General features: G+C 45.9%; 1 protein-coding gene across 1 annotated transcript in view; it reads left to right on the forward strand.

Annotated features, from left to right (window-relative positions):
* Window positions 1-25980, forward strand: part of LOC124873844 (inaD-like protein) — a 120722-nt gene that overhangs the window by 90361 nt on the left and 4381 nt on the right. The window contains exons 35-50 of the mRNA XM_047374849.1: window positions 3403-3499; window positions 3890-3961; window positions 4045-4140; window positions 4303-4368; window positions 4904-4988; window positions 5067-5173; window positions 5278-5361; window positions 5431-5624; window positions 12988-13135; window positions 14089-14175; window positions 14974-15121; window positions 15838-15875; window positions 17099-17221; window positions 18942-19046; window positions 25446-25552; window positions 25623-25746. Of these exons, the coding sequence (XP_047230805.1) occupies window positions 3403-3499; window positions 3890-3961; window positions 4045-4140; window positions 4303-4368; window positions 4904-4988; window positions 5067-5173; window positions 5278-5361; window positions 5431-5624; window positions 12988-13135; window positions 14089-14175; window positions 14974-15121; window positions 15838-15875; window positions 17099-17221; window positions 18942-19046; window positions 25446-25552; window positions 25623-25746 (1681 nt within the window). The remainder of the gene's footprint in view (window positions 1-3402; window positions 3500-3889; window positions 3962-4044; window positions 4141-4302; window positions 4369-4903; window positions 4989-5066; window positions 5174-5277; window positions 5362-5430; window positions 5625-12987; window positions 13136-14088; window positions 14176-14973; window positions 15122-15837; window positions 15876-17098; window positions 17222-18941; window positions 19047-25445; window positions 25553-25622; window positions 25747-25980) is intronic.

Genomic DNA, 25980 nt, shown 5'->3' on the forward strand with positions numbered 1-25980 from the left:
ACATGAAAATTTCCAAATGTCTCGTTCTACTGAAGCATAACGAGTTGGCTCATGATCCTCCCTGCACAGTGCGCTTAGACAAGTACTGTTGTCCTGGCAACCACCAAACCCAGACTGGTCCATTTGATTGCCAGACAGACAGGCTTGGTTCATCACTCCAAAGAATCGAATAGAATAATGCGTCTGACGGTTAAGCTGTGGTTCTGATGGGTAAGCTTGGTTCTGGTAGTTGAAGTATGTATCTGTCTGCAGTTTCCTGTGTTGAATCAGAAAGTGTCTCCGCCCTCCTGGCGGCTCAGATTGAAACTGATCAGATCAGGAGAACACCGTGTTCTGCCAGGTGACAGAAACCCGTTAACATCGGGTCCACGGGCCACTGCTGAGTGATTCATGTTTGGGTAAAGGTCGCTACAGTCACGGGTAAATGGATATTTAAATGGATTATTGCCATGGCAACAGCCTTCCTGGGCCTGGAGAGACAGCGGTGGTTTCAGTCTGCAGCGGTCACTTCTGAAGCAGAACCACTACACATCCTGCAGCTTCAGAGGAGAACTTGGTTTGACTGAAGGAGGTTCTCCTCACACAGGCAGGAAAACAACATTTAGTTCTGGTTCTGAGGATCAGTATTCACTGATTAAACTGCAGCAGATAGTTCTGATCCATAAAGAAAAGGTGTAGTTGTCTACAGGAACTGCCAGGGATTGCTGCAATGAAGATATAAAATAAATGTAATCAGAATTTACTGGGACAAGATGTCATTTAGAACACATTCTTCAGAACAGTTTATTATCCAACCTGGAAAAGGTTCTGACAAATTAGATTAAAATAAATGATGTTTTACTGATCAGACGTTGGGTTTCTGTTTTCACCAGAGGAGTAATGGTACCTCCATCTTACAGGAGTTAGATTTACGAAATGATCCAGGTCCAAACTCGGTTCAGGGTTGATCTGTCCAAGTCTTTTAGAGTTTGACCCAGAGAAGATCAGAAGATGTCCTCCAGAATGACACTAGCAGGTTCTGAGTGGTTCTGCCTGGACTTGGATAGTTGGTTCAGGAGACAGCGTTTGGCTGGAGGTGAAATATCACCAGGTTCTCGTGTCCCAGTATGCAGTGTACTGGTTCTGTTGGAGGTTTCTCCCTGTTAAAGGGGAGTTTTCCTCTCCACTGTCGCCACCTGCTGCTCAGGATGAGGAATTGCTGCAGAGTCCATGACTCGAAACAGTCAGCCGGGTTTCCTTTGACAGAAAACAACTGTAAACAGAACCTGACGGTAATGTTTTAGAACTAGAACCAGTCTGTCTGGATGATCGGATCCTGATGTATTTCTGTATATTGACTGGATCTGCTGGTCTTATAAAGAGCATTAAGGCAACACTGGTTATTGGTGCTGTATGAATAAACTGTTTCCAGTCCAGCTTTATCCAGTTTAGGTTGGACCTGATTAAAGGTGTAAAGAATCAGTGCAGGGTCATGTGGTCCAGGTTAGACCAGGTTAAATGTTGTACACAGAGTCCAGGTTCTAAAAGATGAGTGAAAGGCCCGTTAACCTACTGCTGGTTCTGTGAATATTAATATGTTGTGTCATACATATCATACATGACCTGCTGGAGTGGATGTGACTCACTGTGACCTGCATGGCAGACTAACGTTAAAACAGGAAAACCTCTGGAGGGACTGTTGGGCTGAAGGAGACCCTGTTATTGATCTGAGCAGCAACAAGAAGCTTGTTTCCTCTCAAAGACAGCGCAGAAACTGTCTGAAATGTCCTGATTGGTTATTTTAAGCACGTGACGGATGGTTGATCACATTAAACAGACACTGAAATTATTCAGAGAGGTTTCCACGCTGGAAGGAGGTGTTCCGGGCATGTCCCACCGGGAGGAGGCCCAGGGGAAGACCCAGGACACGCTGGAGGGACTATGTCTCTCAGCTGGTCTGGGAATGCGTTGGGATTCGCCCGGATCAGCTGGCCCAAGTGGCTGGGGGGAGGGAAGTCTGGGTCTCTCTGCTTAGGCAGCTGCCCCCACGACCCGACCCCGGATAAGTGGAAGACGATGGATGGATGGATGGTTTCCAGGCTGCAGAGAGAAGTCAGAAACCAGCCCCTCAAACATCTAAAGTTAAATTTTTTTAACACCAAACAGAGAAGAAAATCATAAACTTGCTACAGGAAAAAGATCCTGAGCTTTGAAACATGGAAAAGATAGAAAACCATTATTTTGTTGCTTTTTTTTAGGCATACAGCTCCTAGTCATTCGGGCTGCTTGACAGTGAAAACTGCAGTGCAGCACCAGGTTTGTATTGTGTTCCCTGCAGTGATCTGAAACATGCACAGCAAACTGAGGACTGCATGAACCAGCATGGAGCTACATGATTTCCCACATTATCTGACTCACACAGCAAATAGCACTAATGAATGTAAATGGGACAGCTCTGTAGGTGCATTTCTCATCAGATCCTTACCTCAGACTGAGATTTTTCCACTACAGCTCCTATAGAAGGGACCGAACGAGACAAATATTTCCTCCTTCTACACCTCACCAGTTTACCTGGATTCTTAATGCTTGTGTTCTGAAGATGCAACAAGAAGCATCTGTGCATTGTTTCCGGTTTGTAGGTTACTGATATCACATGGGACAATTTCACACATTGGAATACAGGATAAATAAAACTCTCGTGTCAAAATCTGCTCTATTTATATTCATTTGTGTTAAAATAGGCAGTGAGTAAACCTTCTAAATGCGCCATATTCAGCCCAGCGTTGAGTCATCATAGCTTTCAGGAGACATTTGATGCTCGTCGGTCCAACAAGTCTCTGAGACAGGTCTTCACCTACAGGCACAGAAACATCAGCAGCTTCTCCCATAAATTCATTGAAATGTGGGCAGAGAGCCAGTGTTTGCTCTGTGGGGCAGTGATCCATGGGTTTCTCAACAGAAAAGTTCTGGATCCATCGGTGTTAGAGGCAGAAGCAGACAGGTTCTGGAGAGCATTGAAGTGTTTAAGATCCTCCTCAAATTTTTTTAATCATCTATCACCTCTAGAGGGTGTAGGAACACCTCAGCTTCATGCCAGCATCATGTTAAAGCTGCTGTGTGGGTCTCCTCCAGGAGGATCTTAGGATGCATGTAGATGTTAAACAGCAGAAAAGAGGAGAAGCTGGACATGAAAGGTTACTTCATGAATATTGTGACGTAGTATCCAGTCCGTGGAATTTGGTTTGGATCGTCAGCAAATCTGATCAGTCTGATCCTGGGTTTAGAATTTGGGTCTCCAGTCTTTGGTTCTGCTCACACACACAGGAGCCTGATGTTCTGCTGGTTCTGTAGCATTCATCTTCCTCTGGAGAAACGCAAACAGCTGTGCATTTCGTTTCAGTTACTTCTTCTGTGTGTCTGCAGAAATGACGACACTATAAACCAGATGGCTGTTTCTCCTTTAACGACTCCTCCTCCTGCTCCTTCTCCTCCTCCCACCTTGAGCCCAGTCAGCCCAGAGGTAACCACACACACATTCATCCACCTCAGCAACCAGGACCGCAGGATCTAAACTTTAAACCTCATAGCTGAACATTTTTCAGGTGCAGAAAACCTAATAATTAAACTACCTTCTGGTACCTGTCGGGTACATGGGTCATAGGTTGCTATGGTGATTCCCTCCTTTTCTGAGGAGCAAGAGGGGGATAGCATCACTCTTGATCAGACAAGCAGACACAAACACAGAGAAGAATTTAAGCTTTAAACAGAACCTTGAATCTTATAAATTCAGAACCTCCTGGAATCTGATAGTTTTTTTTTTTCTTTGCATTTTAAATGTTTTCATAAAAACTTCAGACTAAAATATCTGGATGTTGTATTTCTAACTCTGAACTATCTGTTTCTGAGTCAGTGTGTGCTTGGTGACCCTGCCCCCTCTGAACAGCCCCACCCCCCTGACAGTTTGAGACTCCGCCCCTCGCCGGTCAGTTAGCAGCTAACGCTGAACTCAGATCAGTAAATGACCTCATCAGAGAGTTGTGAACTTAGCTGTGATCTGCTGAACAGGACGAGACCACGAGGGACGAATTGGTTCAGAATGCCTGGAACAGAAGCAGCGACGGTGCCCCCAAGAGGCTGACGGAGGCAGACATGCAGATAAAGGTTCAGAGAAACTCCGACACCTTCAGTTACACACAGGTTTATCAGAGAAACATCCTGCAGGCACAAACGGAGAGAGACCTCCTCATCGACCTGCTTCTGCTGACTGAATCAGGACAGGATGGTGTCTCCTTGACCTACTCTGATATATGTTTCCTCCTGCAGAAGCTCCAAGCCGCAGAGTCTCCAGAAAATGAGCTGCAGGCTCCAAAGGGACCGCTGGAGCTTCAGGTAACAACATGAATGCTCAACAAGCAGTCAGCAGAGAGGCTTCATTTCTCCCTTCAGCTCAAAATTCAGAACCGGACCTCCTCACCATCTGAACATTAAATAGAATAGAATTGGACTCTTTTTTTTTTTTAGAATAAACTGAACTGGATTGAATTAATTAAAACAAACATTTTCTAATATTTAGAGAGAATTTGATCAGAATTCAGGGAACCTCATGACAGGAACCAGAACAGTTCTGGATGGAAGGATGAGTAACCAACCCAGCAGACACACAGGTGAGACAGATGGTTCATCACCTGGTCAACACACTCTGAGCTCAGCCTGGTGGCGCTGAGGACGATTTGGTCTGACCCAAACAACCGGCTGAAGTTTAGAACGGGTCAGCCTCTGTTAAAGATGGGTTGGGTTAATGAGTGTTGGGGCTTGGTTCTGTTAGTTGGATTTGGTTTGCTCATTTCAATTGCAGCTGACTGAGTCCACATGAACCCTGAAGAAGTCAGTTTTACAGTTCTGTTATGATCTGATCTGGGTCCAGTTCTGCAGATCCAACAGCAGCTCCAGCAAACAGACGGCAGCCTCTCCTCCTCTGATCGGCGCTGAAGTCCACCCTACTAACGGAGGTACTGTCATGAACCTTCTGGGATAAATAATGACCTACTTAGCCTCATCAGTGGATCTGACCATCTCCTCTTCCTCAGATCCATCCTGCTGTGTGGTGGTTCCGGGCCAGGAAACCGTTCTGGAGATCTTTAAGGGTCGATCTGGACTGGGACTCAGCATAGTGGGAGGAAGAGACACACAGCTGGTAACAGGAATAAAAACTCCATATCTTGATCAGTTCCTTGTTCCTGTTGTTCAGCTAAGTGGAAACAGAACCAGTTTCCTCACGGGTCACTCTCTCTCCTTCAGGACGCCATCATGATCCATGAGGTCTATGAGGAAGGAGCAGCAGCTAGAGACGGACGGCTGTGGGCCGGAGACCAGATACTGGAGGTACAACTCATTGTTCTGGTGCTACTGATGGTTCTGCTGGACTAACACAGCTGTTCTATGTGTGTGCAGGTGAACGGCGTGAATCTCCGTGGGGCCTCCCACGAAGAGGCCATTGCCAGCCTGCGTCAAACGCCAGCAAAGGTCCATCTGACTGTTCTGAGGGACGAATCCCACTACAGAGACGAGGAGAACCTGGACGTGTTTAAGGTGGAACTGCAGAAGAAAAGCGGCCGAGGATTGGGATTCAGCATCGTTGGGAAGAGGTCCAACTTTTTATTCTTTCATTCATTTAACCAGCTCTGTCCCACATACTGTCCGGTCTCTCTAAGAGGGACCGGAACCAGACCAGCAGTTCAGCCTGGTTCCAACACAACTTAAAATACATGCAGGATCTCTAAATTCTGCTGGAGACAGATGTTCTGGTCATACTGAGCAAAAACCCAAACCTTTCTATCCTAGGTGAGTTCTTGACTTCTGGAGACAAAATGTCCACTGAATGCACAACCTGGGAAGGAATTTGACCCAGAATGCATTTGTGTATAAACCCACCAAAGACTATGGCTGGGTCCAAATTCAGGGGCTGCATCCTTCTAAGGAAGAATTTGTGGGCTGATGACGTCACAGTGAGGCGACGACGCCGGTCCAAATTCAAAGCCTCCTCCAGATGTGTCCTTTAAAGGATGTGTCCGGTGTATCCTCCGTGGCCAACCCTATCCCATGATTCATTGTGGCTTGGAGCAGTTTGTTGAAGGGAAGTAGCCATGGCAGAGGAGAGAGAAAAGCTGTGAATAAAGTTGGATAAATTGCTGTGAAACAAAATGAACTTTCACAATGTTTTTTAGGTGAGAATATATCTGTGAAAACCTGAAATATCTGCTCGGTTTCTCACGATGTGGCTTAGTAGCAAAGGTGCTGCACCGTGTTCGGAGATGTCCGCTCCAGCTGCGCTGACGGCCGGCTCTGCTCGCCATTTGTCAGCTGACCGGGCGGTCAAGGCTCGCTGTACGTGAGGTCGCCTGACCCCGGGAAAAACATTGTTTTCAGACGTCAGCTGGGTTTCACCAGTGCATGGAAGTTAAACAGATGTAATTCACTCAGATGATATTTATTGTTTAATTTGGTTCCTTTATTATTAATATTCTACAAATAAATTGATTTAAACTTTGTATAGAAAGTTAATATTTTATTGTTTGAGTTACTAAATGTACTCGTACTCGTCGTCTTCCGCTTTATCTGGGACCGGGTCGTGGGGGCAGCAGACTCAGCAGAGACGCCCAGACGTCCCTCTCCCCAGACACCTCCTCCAGCTCCTCCAGGGGAGAGACATAGTCCCTCCAGCGTGTCCTGGGCCGTCCCCTGGGCCTCCTCCCGGTGGGACGTGCCTGGAACACCTCCCAAGGAAGGCGTCCAGGAGGCATCCGGTATAGATGCCCGAGCCACCTCAACTGGCTCCTCTTGATGTGGAGAAGCAGCAGCTCTACTCCGAGCCCCTCCCGGATGGCCGAGCTCCTCACCCTATCTCTAAGGGAGTGCCCGGCCACCCTACGGAGGAAGCTCATTTCAGCCGCTTGTATCCGGGATCTCGTTCTTTCGGTCATGGCCCAAAGTTCATGGCCATAGGTGAGAGTAGGAACGTAGACCGACTGGTAAATTGAGAGCTTTGCTTTTCGGCTCAGCTCTCTCTTCACCACAATGGACCGGCACAGCGCCCCCATTACTGCGGCAGCCGCACCGATCCATCTGTCGATCTCCCGCTCCATTCTTCCCTCACTCGTGAACAAGACCCCGAGATACTTGAACCCCTCCAACCTGAAGAGGACCAGCCACCCTTTTCCAGTCGAGTACCATGGCCTCGGACTTGGAGGAGCTGATCTTCATCCCATCTGCTTCACACTTGGCTGCAAACCGCCTCAGCGCATGCTGTAGGTCTTGGCTAGAGGGGGCCAGCAAGACATCGTCATCTGCAAAAAGAAGAGACGAAATCCTCTGGTCCCCAAACCAGACCCCCTCCGGCCCTTGGCTGCGCCTAGAAATCCTGTCCATAAAAGTTATGAACCGGACCGGTGAGAAAGGGCAGCCCTGCCGGAGTCCAACATGCACCGGGAACAGGTCCGACTTAGTGCCGGCAATGCGGACCAAACTCCTGCTCCGGTCGTACAGAGACTGGATGGCCCCTAGTAAAGGGCCCCCGATTCCATACTCCTGGAGCACCCCCCACAGGACATCACGAGGGACACAGTCGAATGCTTTCTCCAGGTCCACAAAACACATGTGGACCGGTTGGGCAAACTCCCATGAACCCTCGAGTACCCTGTAGAGGGTATAGAGCTGGTCCAGTGTTCCACGGCCGGGACTAGAACCACACTGCTCCTCCTGAAGCCGAGGTTCGACTATCGGCCGGACTCTCCTCTCCAATACCCTGGCCTAGGCCTTACCAGGGAGGCTGAGGAGTGTGATCCCCCTGTAGTTGGAACACACCCTCCGGTCACCCTTCTTATGTAGGGGGACCACCACCCCAGTCTGCCAATCCAAAGGCACTGTCCCCGTCCGCCACGCAATGTTTAAGAGGCGTGTCAACCATGACAGCCCCACAACATCCAAAGACTTGAGACATCCAACCCCGAAGCCTTGCCACCGTGGAGCTTTTTAACCACCTCGGTGACTTCAGCCTGGGTGATGAAAGAATCCAACCCTGAGTCCCCAGTCTCTGTTTCCACCAGGGAATGCGTGATGGCAGGATTGAGGAGATCCTCAAAGTACTCCTTCCACCGACCGATAATGTCCTCAGTCGAGGTCAGCAGCTCCCCACCCCCACTGTAAACAGTGTTGGCGAAGCACTGCTTCCCCCTCCTGAGACGCCGGACGGTTTGCCAGAATCGCTTCGGGGCCAACCAGTAGTCCTTCTCCATGGCCTCCCCGAACTCCTCCCAGGTCCGGGTTTTTGCCTCTGCCACAGCCCGGGCCGCGGCACGCTTGGCCCCACGGTACTCGTTAGCTGCCTCAGGAGTCCCACAAGCCAACCACAGCCGATAGGACTCCTTCTTCAGCTTGACAGCGTCCCTTACTGCCGGTGTCCACCACCGGGTTCGGGGATTGCCGCCGTGACAGGCACCGCAGACCTTACGACCGCAGCTACGGGCAGCAGCATCGACAATAGATGCGGAGAACATGGTCCACTTGGACTCTATGTCTCCAACATCCCTCGGAATCTGGTCAAAGCTCTCCCGGAGGTGAGAGTTGAATACATCCCTGGTTAAGGTGTCCGCCAGACGTTCCCAGCAGACCCTCACTATGCGCTTGGGCCTGCCAAGTCTGTCCGGCTTTCTCCTCCCCCAGCGGATCCAACTCACCACCAGGTGGTGATCAGTGGACAGCTCAGGCCCTCTCTTCACCCGAGTGTCCAAAACATGCGGCCGAAGGTCTGATGATACGACAACAAAGTCGATCATTGACCTCCTACCTAGGGTATCCTGGTGCCAAGTGCCAACACGAGACGGCTGAGCTGGGGGGCGACAGGCAAACCCACCCCAGCGCGCCGCCTCTCCCCGCGGGCCACTCCAGTGTAGAAGAGAGTCCAGCCCCTCTCAAGGAGATGGGTTCCAGAGCCCACGCTGTGCGTGGAGGCGAGCCCGACTATTTCTAGTCGATATCTCTCGACCTCCCACACCAGCTCAGGCTCCTTCCCCCCCAGCGAGGTGACATTCCATGTCCTTAGAGCCAGCCTAAGCATCCGGGGATCAGGCCGCTGAGGTCTCCACCTTCGTCCGCCGCCCAATCCTCTTTGCACCGGTCCCTCACGGTTCCCCCTGCAGGTGGTGGGCCCACTGGGGGATGGCCTCGCGTCTCTCGTTCGGGCTTGGCCCGGCCGGGTCCCGCGAGGAGCAACCCAGCCACCAGGCGCTCTCCGACGAGTCCCGACCCCAGGCCTGGCTCCAGGGTGGGACCCCGGCTCTGCCGTACCGGGCGACGTCACGTGCCTCAATTTTGTGGTCGTCATGAGGGGTTCTTGAACCGCTCTTTGTCTGACCCGTCACCTAGAGCCTGTTTGCCATGGGAGACCCTACCAGGGGCATTTAAGCCCCAGACAACATAGCCTCTAGGATCATTTGAGCACTCAAACCCCTCCACCACGTTAAGGTGGCGGTTCAAGGAGGGGAGTTACTAAATGTTTTACCAGTAAATGAAATTAAGTAGTATTTGTCATCAATAGACACTGTATATAACAATATGCAGTCATATCTATAAAATTAGGAATCCCATAACAAATTTAATACATTACAAAGTGAAAGAGATCCAAAACATCTTCAATAATTTTTATACAACCCTAAAATAGACAGAGAGGAGACTAGACACTTCCCAAGGTGGGCATGGATCAAAATAAATCCTTAATTGGGGACATAACAGAGGAAGAAATTAAAGAAGGAATTACGCATTCAAAAGTCAATAAAACAGAAGGTCTTGATGGTTTCCCAACAGAGTGGGATAGAGAGTTGCAGGATCAAATCATCCCTAGAATAAAAACCATGTATAATCGTGCTTAAAACTGGCATTACTCCTTATTCTTGGAAAGAAGCAACAATCTCTCTGATACCAAAGGAGGGTAAAGATAAGCTGGACTATGGAAATTATCGACCCATAAGCGTCCTGAATCAAGATTACAAGATCTTTCCTCACATTCTAACAAAAAGACTAAAAAATATTCTCCCCCAGATATTTAGCCTTGATCAAACAGGTTTCTTTCAGCAAAGCGAAGCGGCAAGACAACATTTGCAGAACTCTGCACATAATTGATCATATAAACCAAAAAAAACTAAAGGCCTCGATGCCGAGAAGGCATTTCATCGAGTGAATTGGGAGTTTTTATATCAACTAAAATAAAGTTGGATTTTGGCGTGGCGCTGATGATGTAGGGTTAAGCGTGCGACCGTATATATGCTACAGTCCTCGACGCCGCCGTCCCGGGTTCGAGTCCCGGACCCGGCGACATTTGCCAAATGTCTCCCCCTCTCTCTACCCCTCTTTCCTGTCTGCCTAATGTCAAAAAATAAATATAAAAAATAAAGACCACTGGTGCTGAAAAAAATATCTAAAAAAAAATTAAATGAATAGTTGGATTTCATCCAGTATTTATTACATCAATGAAGGCATTATATAATAAACCAATAGCCAAAATAAAAATAAACTGAGCTGTATTGAACGCAGTAGTACTAGAGAGGGGGACCAGACAGGGCTCCCCACTGAGCCCCCTGTTATTTGTGCTGTTTATTGAGTCCTTAAGCTATGGAATAATGCAGGGTAACAATATTTCCGGTACAAAGATGGTAGACCAAGAGCTCAAGATTTCTTTATTTGCAGATGATGTGCTGATAACCCTATCGAACCCTGAAAATTCACTTCTGGGACTGCTATCATTCTTAGGCTCCTTTGGGGCAGTATCAGGATATAAATTAAACATCCGAAAAACTAAAATACTAAACTTTAATTACAAACCGAGCCATAATCTCCAGAACTCAACTAAATTGGAAACAAGAACACATTAAATACCTGGTAGTGTATATCCTGAAAGTCTTATCAAAACTATACAGCTCAAATTTTCATTTATTAAACCAGAAATTAAAGGAAGACATAAGGAGATGGAATCTGATTCCAATATTCAATTTTCAGTGTCGGATTGAAACAATACAGATGAACATCCTGCCAAGGATTCTATATTTATTTCAAATCCTCCCAGTTGAGATTAATGACAAGCAATTTAACGAATGTGATAAAATGATATCTCGATTTATCTGGCAAGGGAAAAAACCAAGGATAAGATTTCAAACTCTTCAATTGGCAAAAGAATAGGGGGGGCTGACACTCCCCTGTCTAAAAGATTATTACGTGGCCGCCCAGCTGAGGATTCTGTGTTGTTTTAGTGCCCCGGAGTACAGAGAGAGACGGAGGGAAATCGCAGAAAATATTTCTGGTAAGGTGCCAGTTCAAGCTAGAGTAGGAGACAAAAGTCCAATCAAAAGATGGATGGAATCAGGAAATAAAAGGATCAACTTAACCTTAAAAATATGGTGGAATGTTTTAACTGAAAATGATTTGACAGAAGAAGCGAAGATCCTGAACTGGTCTAGTTATGATCCAGATTTGATCCCAAATAGCATGGATTCTAATTATAGGAGATGGATTGATCTGGGTCTCTCCTCATGCTGTCCCTTTTACCTCCAGGCTGCGCTAAAGAGTTTCTAGACGTTAAAAAGACTTAATGACTCAATAACAGTGACTTCTTTAGATTTCTTTAAGTACGAAACCACTTAAGCAGCTCTACGTCAAAAAAATCAAAAAACGTTGGAAAACAGTCTATTAAAACTCTTCATTAGTGCCAACAAAACGGACTCTAGATGTAGGGTAATCTCCAGGATCTCCAACGGTCTTCAGGAGATTAAAGTACTTAATACCACTTACATCAAACTGAAATGAGACAGAGAAACCAACTCCCACCTCCTAGCAGACATCTGGGAGAAATACTGTGGATTTCAGTGAAAGATCACATGTTTGAATTCATGGAGAACATTTGGGTGGAAATGTCTGATCAGATATTTTGTAACACTGGTTCAGCAAAGTCACCATACGGGTTCTTCCCGGTGTTGGAGGCTGTCAATCCCAGAAAGCCTGCCCAAAGATACTAACTTTCTGGCGGAAGACCTCTACAGAACTGGTGACTATATTTATGAGATTACATTCAACTGGGAACAGCTTCTTTTTGGGTTCATACGATCATCCACTGTGGATGTGAAAACAAAATATTTGGTAGGAATTTTAAGTCTAGCTGCAATGAAATAAATTACAAGGAAATGGCTTAAACCCGATATCCCAAATACAGATGACTGGTATGATATAATCTGTGATATATCTGAAATGGAAAAATCCCATTCTCAATGAGGGTTCAGCAATCCAAACTCAAGGACATCTGGGAGAGTTGGAAAACATATTTCCCTGAGACGCTCTTCCTTTGTTTTGGTTCCATTCTCCAAGTCATCTTGTTTTAAGAGGTTTAAAAATAAAAATGAACTCTACAGAGGGTCTGTAAGCATGGAAGGACTTGTAGCCTGGAACCAAACAACTACAGACAACCACAACATGCTGTGTACCCATTTTAAATGATGTAAATGACTTTAGCAGCTCTACGGATGGACATTCTGTAAACGGCCCCCTGTTTGGCCATGTGTTTCCTTTGTTGTTACTGTAATTTATAATACCAATAAAAAAACAACAACAATACGCAGTCATATACAGTGGAGACAGCAGATTAACCTTTGGGCTCCATCTTTACGGCTTCACGGTTGCTAGGTGACAGAAGCCACGCTCAGGTAAGGGGGGGAACACCTGGTGAAGGCTAGACCGTCCAAATTCACAGCCGATCACTTCCTGCCGTAGAAGGACCCGGCCTACGTAGACCGGTCCATGGAACAGTGCAGCACCTGAGGCACTGATTTACAGAACATCTTCATAATCAGTACCAGGACTAAGGTCCATTCCACCAATTTGAATTTTACTGACCTTCAGTCAGGTCCACAAGGATCTACAGAAGATATGAAATATACTATGTGTGTGTGTGTGTGTGTGTGTGTCTGTCAGGAGTGGCAGTGGGGTGTTCATCTCGGAGGTGGTCAGAGGGGGCGCTGCCCAGATGGATGGACGCGTGATGCAAGGAGATCAGATTCTGTCGGTGAACGGAGAGGACACACGCCACGCCTCCCAGGAAGCTGTGGCCGCCATGCTGAAGGTGAGCTCACAGAGAGCAGGAAGTAGATGCAGGAGCATCACCGCAGGAAGAACATGAAAAGCTAGTTTTTAACTCAGTCTGGTTTGAAGAATAATAAAAAGTTTTTAATAAAAATAATGAAGTAAAGAACAGCCCAGTTCTAAAGTCCTTCCACTGGTTCCCTGGACCTCAGAGAAGAGACTTTAAAATCCTTCTGTTAGTTTCTAAGTCACTGAATGGATTAGCACCAAAACACATTAAAGATCTATTGCTGTTGTATGAACCTTCTAGACCACTCAGGTCTTATGGTTCCAGTCTACTCTTCATCCCCAGAACCAGAACCAAACATGGAGAAGCAGCATTCAGTTCTTCTGCTCCACTAATCTGAACAAACTTCCAGAAAACTGCAGAGATGCTGAATCCCTGAGTTGATTAAAATCAAGGTTAAAAACCCATTAGTTTAGATTTGCTTTGATTCTTCTATATAAACTGTTAACTAGAACATCTTGGTAAAGGTTTGTTACTGGGGTTAAAGGTCAATCAGTGTGGGATCGGTAAAACCTGCCCTGACCTCTGAATTCTTCTCAGAAACTACCAAATCTGATGCAGAGAGCTGCTTCTCCAGAGGCCAGCACCATGAAGACCCACCCTGTGGTCCAGGAGAAGATCTTCCTCTAATTTTTGGTCTGCAGCAGACAACCATAGGAGAACCAATGACGTTTCCTCCACTGACCTGAGGGGGCAGTGTGTATACTGAGTCAGAGTCCAGACTTTAACCCAGCTGAGGATCTGGAGAAACTTCAGGAGGAGATGTGATGTGATAAAGCTGATAATAATCCAGTTATTTCAGAGTGAAGGAGTCCGTTTGGTCCAGTAAAACCAGTTTACAGTCACTGATGGTTCTGCATGAGGTTCATCTGCAGAGCTGGAACTGAGTTTTATCTGCAGTGTTTGTGTTTCTGTGCTTCCTGCAGTGCGCTCGTAAGCCAGTCCTGTTGGAGCTTGGTCGACTCAAAGCTGCTTCATGGATCTCCTCCAGACTGACCTCCAAGGCAAGCCAGGTGGGTTTCTGTGACCGCATCAGAGCCTGTTCTGGTGACAGACCTGTCTGATCAGTCTCATGGCTGGAACTGGAGGTCTGTCCAGGGAGGGATCCTGCTCCTTAACAGACCAACATGACAGAACGTCATTTTAAAGGCCAGGAAAAATGTGCTTTTATGTTAATGCCCCTTTATTCTGATACTCCTAAATAACTCAGCTCAGGTGGGAGAATCTGTCCACAGGAGAACTATTAGTCATGGACTCCACCAGTCTGGTCTTTATGGAAGACTGGCAAGAAGAAAGCCAGAAGACTTGTTTGAAGTTTGCCACGAGCCATGTGGGAGACACTGCAAACATGAGGAAGAAGGTGTTCTTTGTGGAGGAAAACCAACACTGCACATCACCCTGAACACACCATACTCACTGTAAAACATGGAGGTGGCAGCATCATGCTGCGGGACAGGGAAGCTGCTCTGAGTTGATGGGAAGATGAAAAGAGCTAAATCCAGGAAAATTCTGGAAAACCTGTTAGAGGCTGCAGAAGACCTGAGACTGGGTTGGAGGTTCACCTTCCAGCAGGAGAACCACCAAGTGAACTTCCTGCTTGCAACGGGACAAAATGTGAAGCAGTTCAGTTATCTTCAGCCTGCAGATTAAATTTACCTCCTGAAACAGAACAAAGATGATGCTGCAGTGGAACCAAACAAGAAGCCAGAACATACAGACCCAGAACACCCAGAGATGGAGTCACGACTGAATGATGGTGGTTCTGTCTGACGTCTGGTCAACAAACTCTGATGGTGGATGTTTCCTTTCAGATGAGTCACGTCAGCAGCAGCAGCTCAGCTGTTGTAGCTCCACCCCTCCCACAGATGCCCACATCACCTGAACTCGCCATCACCACCGAGCCGCTCAAGAACATCAAGACCAGAAGTGACATCACTTCCTGCTGTGAAAGCAGCTCAGGTATAGACGAGGAGAACAAACACCTGATAGACAGTCGTTAGTGATGAAGAGTTACCCTGATCCTAACTCTGTGTGTGTGTGTGTGTGTGTGTGTGTGTGTGTGTGTGTGTGTGTGTGTGTGTGTGTGCGTGTGTGTGTGTGTGTGTGCGTGTGTGTGTGTGCGTGTGTGTGTGTGTGTGTGTGTGTGTGTGTGTGCGTGTGTGTGTGTGTGTGTGTGTGCGTGTGTGTGTGTGCGTGTGTGTGTGTGTGTGCGTGTGTGTGTGTGTGTGTGTGTGCGTGTGTGTGTGTGCGTGTGTGTGTGTGTGTGTGCGTGTGTGTGTGTGTGTGCGTGTGTGTGTGTGTGTGTGTGTGCGTGTGTGTGTGTGTGTGCGTGTGTGTGTGTGTGTGCGTGTGTGTGTGTGTGTGTGTGTGCGTGTGTGTGTGTGCGTGTGTGTGTGTGTGTGTGCGTGTGTGTGTGTGTGTGCGTGTGTGTGTGTGTGTGTGTGTGCGTGTGTGTGTGTGTGTGCGTGTGTGTGTGTGTGTGTGCGTGTGTGTGTGTGTGTGTGCGTGTGTGTGTGTGCGTGTGTGTGTGTGTGTGTGCGTGTGTGTGTGTGTGTGTGTGCGTGTGTGTGTGTGTGTGTGTGTGCGTGTGTGTGTGTGCGTGTGTGTGTGTGTGTGTGCGTGTGTGTGCGTGCGTGTGTGTGTGTGTGTGTGTGTGTGTGTGTGTGGGCGTGCAGGGGTGGAGGCCGGTGTCCGGACGGTGGAGATCACCAGGGTAACGTCCTCTCAACAAACACACACCTGAGTTATTCTGTCCTGTTTTAACCTCCCACAGTCAGCAGCACAGAGTTACTACAGAACCAGAACCTGTTCTGTAACCCCTGCAGTTCTGTTTGCTTCACTCAGCATCAGAACCAGCTCTAAGGCATAGCATCTCTGATGGAATCACTGCTCTCTACAGAGGTTATTTGGTTATTAAGGTGAAGAACATTAGGAGCAGTCAGATCATCTGCAGCTGCTGCAAAACACACACCTGAACCAGAACCTCTGGGAGGAAGCTGGTCCTGAACCCAAATAACTTCCATCTGAAACTTTAGGGAAACTCTAAAGCATGTCCAAACTGATGTCTTGAAGCCTTACCTGATCTGGTCCAAATGACGGTACTGGACATGAAGTTTTCTAAAACTCCACTTTTCAGGTAGAAATGGCCACCATCCACCATGTAACCCAACTGCTCCAAACTGGGATCAGAACCATAGAAGCAGAGTTTGATACAAATGTTCAGGTAATAATTTCATGACATGATAGATTGGATCGTTTATGACCATCTATCTCCATAATTCATTCAATGTGGTTTCAGTTCATGAAGACAAACCGGTCCGTTTCCAGCAGGGCAGCACAAGGGTACAGAGGGGCCCATAAACACTGTCTGAAAGCATGTCTCTAACTGGTCCAAAGTGGTTCCACATTTCTCTAGAAGTGGTTCAAACCCAGATCTTAAGGTCTCCCCTGAAACCTGTCCTACACACTTTAAAAAAATGCTCAGATTTATATCTGAAAATATTTCTGGACAGTTTCCAGAAAATGGACAAAACTGCTTCCAAGAAACTCCCCTGAATCCGTCCTAAAGAGTCCTGAACCCAGTCAGAATTCAGTCTGAGTCTTGTAACCGGTGCAGAATCATCCTGAGAACCAGGTAAAAAAACTAGGTATATCTCCAGACCCAGATCCTGAAGCACCACCTGCTGGTGTCAGACTGAATCTGGAGAAGAACCGAGTCATAGTGGAAACCAGAACCTGCTAATATTCTGAAACATCCAGTTAATCAGAAGCAACATAAAGAACAATGTCAGCCCTGGTCCAATCACTGAGCAGCAGACTCAGAACCTTTCTGCTGAAAACCCTGTGAACATCCTCTGGTTTCAGGTGAATAAATAAAGTTCTGGTGCAGCTGATGATCCTATTGGTTCTTAGACGGTTTCCCTCTGACCCACTCAGGGTGCCGGCGACTCCCTTGGGGTGAGTGTAGCCGGGGGGAAGGGCAGCCCTCTGGGGGACATTCCCATCTTCATCGCCATGATCCAGGCCAACGGAGTTGTTGCCAAGACGCACCGGCTGAAGGTGAGCGATGCTTAGTTGTTGGTGTCGCTCCAGAAATCCATTTGTTCTTCTTTAAATCGCTACATTAGAACTTAGCACGACCCAATCATGATGTTCCGTTTCACCATGTTGGCGATTGTTGTGTCCATCTCTGCTGCCTCTGTTTACCTCAACCGCTACAAGGTTCAGTTGGGTGACCATCTCTTGTTTATCAGACTGGATCTGGAAGTTCTACAGGACTTAGCTCCATTATTCTCTGTGGTCACTAGCTGGTCCACCCCGAGTGTTGGACACTGTCCACAATGTTTTTCCACACTGCGCATGGCTCTGGCTTTTGCCAAGATTCGATTCAATTCAATTCAGTTTATTTATATAGCACCAATTCACAACACACGTCGTCTCAAGGTTCTTCACAACAGTCAGGTTCATACATTCCTATTAATCCTAACCATTGAACAGTGCAGTCAGATTCAGTTATTTATTCAAATTGGATAAAAAGTTTTTCTATCTAAGGAAACCCAGCAGATTGCATCCAGTCAGTGACTTGCAGCATTCACTCCTCCTGGATGAACATGTAGAGACAGTGGACAGTCACTGGTGTTGACTTTGCAGCAATCCCTCATACTGAGCATGCATGTAGCGACAGTGGAGAGGAAAAACTCCCTTTTAACAGGAAGAAACCTCCAGCAGAACCAGAACCAGGCTCAGTGTGAGCGGCCATCTGCCACGACCGACTGGGGGTTTGAGAGAACAGAGCAGAGACACAAAGAGAACAAAGAAGCACTGATCCAGGAGTACTTTCTATGGGAAGGAAAAGTAAATGTTAATGGATGTAGCTCCTTTAGTCGTTTCATCTAGAAAGAAAGAACAGATAAACTCTGAGCCAGTTTTCAAGGTTAGAGTCTGAAAGAGAGAACATAGAGTTAGTCACAGTAGAAGCTCAGTCAGTAACCATGTCTAGGAGAGAGAAAGGGTTAAACACTAAAAGACAGGGCCATGCGGATCATCTGTAGAAGGTGAGCATTAAGTTGTTGCCAGCAGAAGCTTGGACGATTCCCCTCTCCAGAAAGGTGTCACAGGTAGACAAAGAGCCAGACCAGGTGTAGCTTCTAGGAAGAGAAAAGAGGGAACAAAGTTAAAAACTGAAATAACAGCAAATAATGCAAAATTGGAGAGTAGTATGAGAATGTAGCGAAGAGGGTGAAAGTGTTCATTATGTCCTCCAGCAGCCTAAGCCTATAGCAGCATAACTACATTCAAATGATCTTCAGTCTGGTTCCCCCATGTTGGAGCATCAGGTTGGACCCTCCAGAACCCAGAGCCGAGGACACCCATCTTAGTCCTTAGAGGGATGCTGAGCATCTTCCAGACGCCATCAGAGGCACACAGCGTCGCCAGTGAGCCGAGTTCAGACCAGTTGAGTCTGAACTGATTCTGGTTTCCACATGAGAAGCAGAACAATTAGTGCATTTGTATGTGAGCGTTGTTGGTTGGCTGTGTGGATAGCCATGACGTTTCAGTTTCAGTCCATGGATCAGATTTGAGTTCTGATCTGTTCTGAAGAACCTTTTCAGTTGTGATTTTCATCTGAATAAATTCCTGGAAGGCTGGAAAGTGTCTGTGTGGTTTCTCAAGGACTTGCATGGAGAACCTAGCATGTGACTTGAGTTTCCTCCAGAAGCTTCTTCAGATAGGTGCAGCTTGGTCGGTGTTGTTGGACTGAGGCTGTGTGTTTCTGCAGGTGGGAGACAGAATCGTCAGCGTTGGTGGTCAGTCAGTGGACGGTCTGTCTCACAGTGAGGTGGTCACCATGCTGAAGAACAGCTACGGGAACATCAGTCTGCAGGTAAAACACTCACATATGAAGGCAGATTACATCCTGGTCTAACCTCAGGGAAACCTCACCCAGGAGCCCCGAGGCCAACATGTTAACCCTGAGGAACCTCTGAGGTTCTCATCAGATGTGTGTCCTTCTACAAAATGATCTGCAGCTTTAAGGTCTCATCATGGACTCATGGTTAGGAACTACATCCACAGGAAACGCATTACAACAATTATTTCACTTCAGCATCAAGTGAACGAAACTCAGGACTTAAACACAGATGAGATGCATAACCCCTGGCAAACATGATGGAATCACCAGTGTCAGAGGATGTTCATTCAGTTTAATTCTGTTGAAGAAAAGCAGATCACAGACATGACACAAACCTACAGTTTTTCTAAGTGGCAACGTTCTGGCTTCAAGAAACACTGGGAAAAATCAAGAAAAACATTGTGGTTGTCAGTAGCAGTCACTGGTTTAGCTCAAGCAGAAGGAACAAGTATGGAATCATGAAAAGAAACAAACTAAAGAACACCTGAACACATCACTAGTACTTTGCTGCACCACCTCTGGCTTTTAGAACAGCTTCTAGTCTCTGAGGCTTGGACTTAATGACTGACAAACAGTAGTCTTCATCAATATGGCTCCAACTTTCTCTGATTGATGTTGCCAGATCAGCTTTGCAGGTTGGAGCCTCATCATGGACCATTTTCTTCAACTTCCACCGCAGATTTTCAATCGGATTGAAATCTGGACTGTTTGCAAGCCATGACTTTGACCTTATGTGTCTTTCTTTTGGTTTTTGCTCTATGGCAAGATCCATTATCGTGTTGAAAAATAATTTCATTATCCCCAAACCTTATTTCAATTGAAGGAATAAGAAGTGTCCAAAATGTCAACATAAAATTGTGCATTTATTGAAGATTTAATGACAGCCATCTCTCCAGTGCCTCTACCTGACATGCAAATTTCCACAGTCACTGATGTTTTGGCTGCATGTTTTCTTCAGGCAGTCATCTTTATAAATCTCATTGGAACGGGGCCATAAAAATTTACAGCATCATCTCCTTCCCCAATGCAGATTCTCGATTCATCGCTAAAGACTTTCATCCAGTCATCCACGGTCCACCATTGCTTTTCCTTAGCTCACTGTAACCTTGTTTTCTTCTGTTTCGGTTTAATGATGGCTTACATTTAGCTTTTCTGTATATAAGTCCATTTTCTTCAGGCTGTTTCTAAATGTCTCCAGTTTCCTCCCGTTTGTTCCTCATTTGTTTTGTTGTGCATTTTCTGATTTCAGGACATCTTGCTTTAAGTTTTCTGTCTTGACGTTTTCATGTCCTCTTCGGTCTACCAGTGTGCTTGCCTGCAACAACCTTCTCGTAGTTTTTACTGGGTCCAGATTTTGGACACAGCTGACTGGGAACATCTTTTACAACATTGTGTTTAAGAAGTTTGAATATCCTCTCTTCTGTTTCAATTGACATCTCCCGTGTTGGTGTCATGATTCATGGTGGTCCACTTGGTGCTACAGCTCTCCAAGGTGTGATCTCTCCTTTTTAACTGCAGACTAACGAGCAGATCTAATCTGATGCAGCTTTGGGAATGAAAATTTCCAGGCTGATTCCATAATTTTTTCCCTCTGCTTGAGCAAAAAACATGACTACTGACTCCTGCAATGTTGTTTCCTGATTTCTTTTAGTGTTTCTTAAAGCCAGAAAGCTGCCACTTAGAATGACTGTAGTTTTGTATAATTTCTGTGATCTCCTTTTTCTTGACACAATTAAACAACTAAAAGTACATCCACTGAGACTGGTGATTCCATAGTTTTTGATTCCAATCCAATCCAGCTTTATTTTAAAGCACTTTAAATGATCACAAGGATCAAAGTGCTGTAAAGAAAACGAGACATAAAATCACAAAAAGTCAATTACACAGACACAAAAACATAAAATAACATAAAAAGCATAAAATACTGAACGTAAAACAAAATATAAAATACTAAAAGGATAAAAGAAAAATATAAAATACTAGCAGCAGCTAACAAAGATAGGAAGGAGCAAGGCCACAAAGAGCCTTAAAAACAAATAAAAGAACTTTAAAATGAATCCTGAAATGCACAGGGAGCCAGTGGAGTAAGGCTAAAATGGGGGAAATGTGCTCATGTTTGCGAGTGCCAGATAAGAGCTGCAGCATTTTGCACTCTCTGAAGCTGGGCAACCGAGGAACCACCGACCCCCACATAAAGTGCATTGCAGTAATCCAGCCCAGTAGTAATGAAGGCAAGGATTTCAGTCTCAAAGTGCTTTCTAGAAGGAATGGGCCTGATTTGACCACTGCCCTAATCTGGCTGTCAAATTAAAGATCAACATCCACTTTCATTCCAATGGTTTGGGGCGACTGTGGCTCAGGTGGTAGGAGTTCATCCTGTAACTGGTGGGTTGCCAGTTAGAACCCCTGCTATGTCTGTCTCAGTCATTGTGTCCTTGGGCAAGACACTTCACCCTCCTTGCCTGCTGATGGTGGTCAGAGGGCCCGGTGGCGCCGATTGTATGGCAGCACCACTTCAGTCAGTGTGGCCCAGGGGAGCTGTGGCTACAATGTAGCTCACCACTGTTGGCGTGTGAATGAATGGGTGAATGAATGGGTGAAATGTGTGAAATGTAGTGGAAAGCGCTTTGGGGTCTCTGGGGACTTGAGAAAGTGTTATACAAGTACTGGTCCTTCTCAAAATATTAGCATATTGTGATAAAGTTCATTATTTTCCATAATGTCATGATGAAAATTTAACATTCATATATTTTAGATTCATTGCACACTAACTGAAATATTTCAGGTCTTTTATTGTCTTAATACAGATGATTTTGGCATACAGCTCATGAAAACCCAAAATTCCTATCTCACAAAATTAGCATATCATTAAAAGGGTCTCTAAACGAGCTATGAACCTAATCATCTGAATCAACGAGTTAACTCTAAACACCTGCAAAAGATTCCTGAGGCCTTTAAAACTCCCAGCCTGGTTCATCACTCAAAACCCCAATCATGGGTAAGACTGCCGACCTGACTGCTGTCCAGAAGGCCACTATTGACACCCTCAAGCAAGAGGGTAAGACACAGAAAGACATTTCTGAACAAATAGGCTGTTCCCAGAGTGCTGTATCAAGGCACCTCAGTGGGAAGTCTGTGGGAAGGAAAAAGTGTGGCAGAAAACGCTGCACAACGAGAAGAGGTGACCGGACCCTGAGGAAGATTGTGGAGAAGGGCCGATTCCAGACCTTGGTGGACTTGCGGAAGCAGTGGACTGAGTCTGGAGTAGAAACATCCAGAGCCACCGTGCACAGGTGTGTGCAGGAAATGGGCTACAGGTGCCGCATTCCCCAGGTCAAGCCACTTTTGAACCAGAAACAGCGGCAGAAGCGCCTGACCTGGGCTACAGAGAAGCAGCACTGGACTGTTGCTCAGTGGTCCAAAGTACTTTTTTCGGATGAAAGCAAATTCTGCATGTCATTCAGAAATCAAGGTGCCAGAGTCTGGAGGAAGACTGGGGAGAAGGAAATGCCAAAATGCCAGAAGTCCAGTGTCAAGTACCCACAGTCAGTGATGGTCTGGGGTGCCGGGTCAGCTGCTGGTGTTGGTCCACTGTGTTTTATCAAGGGCAGGGTCAATGCAGCTAGCTATCAGGAGATTTTGGAGCACTTCATGCTTCCATCTGCTGAAAAGCTTTATGGAGATGAAGATTTCATTTTTCAGCACAACCTGGCACCTGCTCACAGTGCCAAAACCACTGGTAAATGGTTTACTGACCATGGTATCACTGTGCTCAATTGGCCTGCCAACTCTCCTGACCTGAACCCCATAGAGAATCTGTGGGATATTGTGAAGAGAACGTTGAGAGACTCAAGACCCAACACTCTGGATGAGCTAAAGGCCGCTATCGAAGCATCCTGGGCCTCCATAAGACCTCAGCAGTGCCACAGGCTGATTGCCTCCATGCCACGCCGCATTGAAGCAGTCATTTCTGCCAAAGGATTCCCGACCAAGTATTGAGTGCATAACTGTACATGATTATTTGAAGGTTGATGTTTTTTGTATTAAAAACACTTTTCTTTTATTGGTCGGATGAAATATGCTAATTTTGTGAGATAGGAATTTTGGGTTTTCATGAGCTGTATGCCAAAATCATCCGTATTAAGACAATAAAAGACCTGAAATATTTCAGTTAGTGTGCAATGAATCTAAAATATATGAATGTTAAATTTTCATCATTACATTATGGAAAATAATGAACTTTATCACAATATGCTAATATTTTGAGAAGGACCTGTATTTACTTGTCTCTGAAATTTACTATTTAATTGCTGAGTTCTTGTACTGGGCTGATAACCTGTCTCAATAGGGGGAGTCTCAGCTGTGCCACTAAATACCATGACTTTAGTCTTACTCTCATTGAACTTTAAAAAATTGAGAGCCATCTGTCAGGTTCAAACAACGTTAAATACTTATAACATCACAAAAAGAAGAGAAAGACAAATAATTAGTTATTTTACTCGCTGCGAGGAAACGGACAGAGATGTGCTTCAGTTACAAATCTCCTACCGCTCTGAAAACCATCTGTCCGCACCTCTCTTTTTATTATTATCTTTGGGGGTCCCTAGTTACAAAAAACGTTGCTGCTCTGAAGGGTGGGATGAACAGCTGCAACGTAAACAGGTCATAAACACCATTATCTTGTAACAACACACTTCCACAGTCTCCCCATCTTAAGATCAGTGCGTCTTCTGTTCAGCACAATCAGCCTGCATCTTTATGACCTCCTCAACTGTGACTGCTTCCTTTCCGGTTTTACCTTTGATCCTTGCCTGCAGACAAACTCATCACATCCTTTACTCATACATACATCATGAAAGGTTATAAAATCAAATAGTAAAGTTAAAGAAAAGGAAAAATATAAGATGAAAGGAAAAAATATAAGATAAAACTATATACAATTATTCCAACACCATCCAGGCCTTAAAGTCTTCAGCAGGAAATAAACATGTTTCCCATCCTTCTTTTTGAGTGGAATATAATTCTGACTATCATCAGCGTAGCAGTGGAAGAGCACACCATGCCTCCTCAATATGGAGCCAAGTGGAAGCAGATATAGGGCAAAAAGAAGAGGGCCTAAAACTGGGCCCTGTGGCATGCCGCATGGTAGAGGAGCTGAAGATGATGCATGGTCACCGAGGCGAACACAGAAGGTTCAGTTTTCCAGGTATGATCTGAACCAATCCATTGGTGTTTCCCTGATGTCTGCCTGCTGCGCCAAACATGAGAGTAGAATTTTGTGGTCTACCGTATCAAAAGCAGCAGTTATATCCAAAAGCGCTAAACCACATAGTCACCAGAATCTGTAGCTAAAATTATATCATTAAAAACTTTCAAAAGTGCTGATTCAGTGCTGTGTAATATTTTAAAATCAGATTGGAAAACCTCTAAAACATCCTGCTTATCAGCTGATCATAAACCTTGCTGGAACTACACCTTAGGACAAACTGCTGTTAACAATAAGGACAGAGTGGCCCAGGGTGGTAAAGACCTTCTTAAAACGTCAAGGAGGAACGGCATTATATGGGGAGCCTGCAGGCTTTAAGCAGCCAGCAATCTTATTTAAACATGGCAGCGTCACAGGCTCAAACTGGTTGAAAACATCTGAATGGGTAACAGACGTTGATGGGTCAGAACCAGCATGTGACCTTAGCAATAAAGAAATGAAGAACATTTTCACGATCTGCAGGAGATGAATCAATCACAGTTTTCTGGGGAGTCAATAGTCTTAAACAAAACATGAGGATTATGACAGATAAAACATCAGAGAAATGCTTCCTTTTAGCATTTCTCACAGTTGTTTTATATCGATTCCAGCAATCCTTAGAATACCTGGTATACCGAGGAGCTCATGGTCCACTTAGTGACCTCAAGGTGTCCAGGTCCTGTAGATTCAAAATAAGCCCACATCCTCACCCCTCCACCACCATGCTTGACAGTTGTGGTGAGAGTTGCTTGTGCTGATCTGCTGTTTTTGGGTTTCTCCAAACATGGTGCTGAGCATTATGGTTCTACTGTGGTCTCATATGTCCAGAGGACATTGTCCCAGAAGTCTTTTCCTTCATCCAGAGGCAGCTTTGCTAACCTCAGTCCTGATGAAGGATGTTGTACTTTCTGTTTACTGTAGATGTTCTACATCCAGGCATGATGTCCATTCTAGTGACAATGTTAATGTCTCATCCAATAACAGCTTCATATTTTGTCGGGATTGGGAGATTCTGTTTCTGGTTCTTCTCTAAGACCTTCCTGACTGAACCATCAGATGAGAATCCGTCTTCATTATCAGATGGACAGGTTGTAACCTGTCTGGTGGTTTTTCTGGTTGTTTTCCAGGTGGTGGCGGACACAAACATCAGCGCCATTGCCTCTCAGGTGGAGAGTCTGACCAGCAGCTCCAGTCTGTCGGCCAGCACCGACACACACACCACAGCTGACTCAGAGTAAGAACACACACACACACAAGATGGAGGTAACCAGAACCTAAACCTGACCTCTAACCTCTGTCCTCAGGGGTCCACGGCCCCGCAGCATCACTCTGGAGAAAGGTACTGATGGACTCGGCTTCAGCATTGTCGGAGGCTTTGGCAGTCCACATGGAGACCTTCCGATCTATGTCAAAACCGTCTTTAATAAGGTCAGAACCAGTCTGTGGGTCACATTAGATTTTCAAACTGTTGGTCATTCACTTTAAATAAATATTGATCTAATGCATAAAGGAGCGCTGGGTTGCTCTCAGGAACATCGTCTGCTTCTGTCATCTGGACAAGATTCTCAATCCAGGCTATTCTCAATGCTGGTTCCATCGTGTAGGATCCTTCAGACCAGGAGGTTCCTCTCTACCTCTAAATAACATTTCCAGCACCAACGT

Source organism: Girardinichthys multiradiatus, chromosome 9 (assembly GCF_021462225.1).
Source record: "Girardinichthys multiradiatus isolate DD_20200921_A chromosome 9, DD_fGirMul_XY1, whole genome shotgun sequence".
Lineage (NCBI taxonomy): Eukaryota > Metazoa > Chordata > Actinopteri > Cyprinodontiformes > Goodeidae > Girardinichthys > Girardinichthys multiradiatus.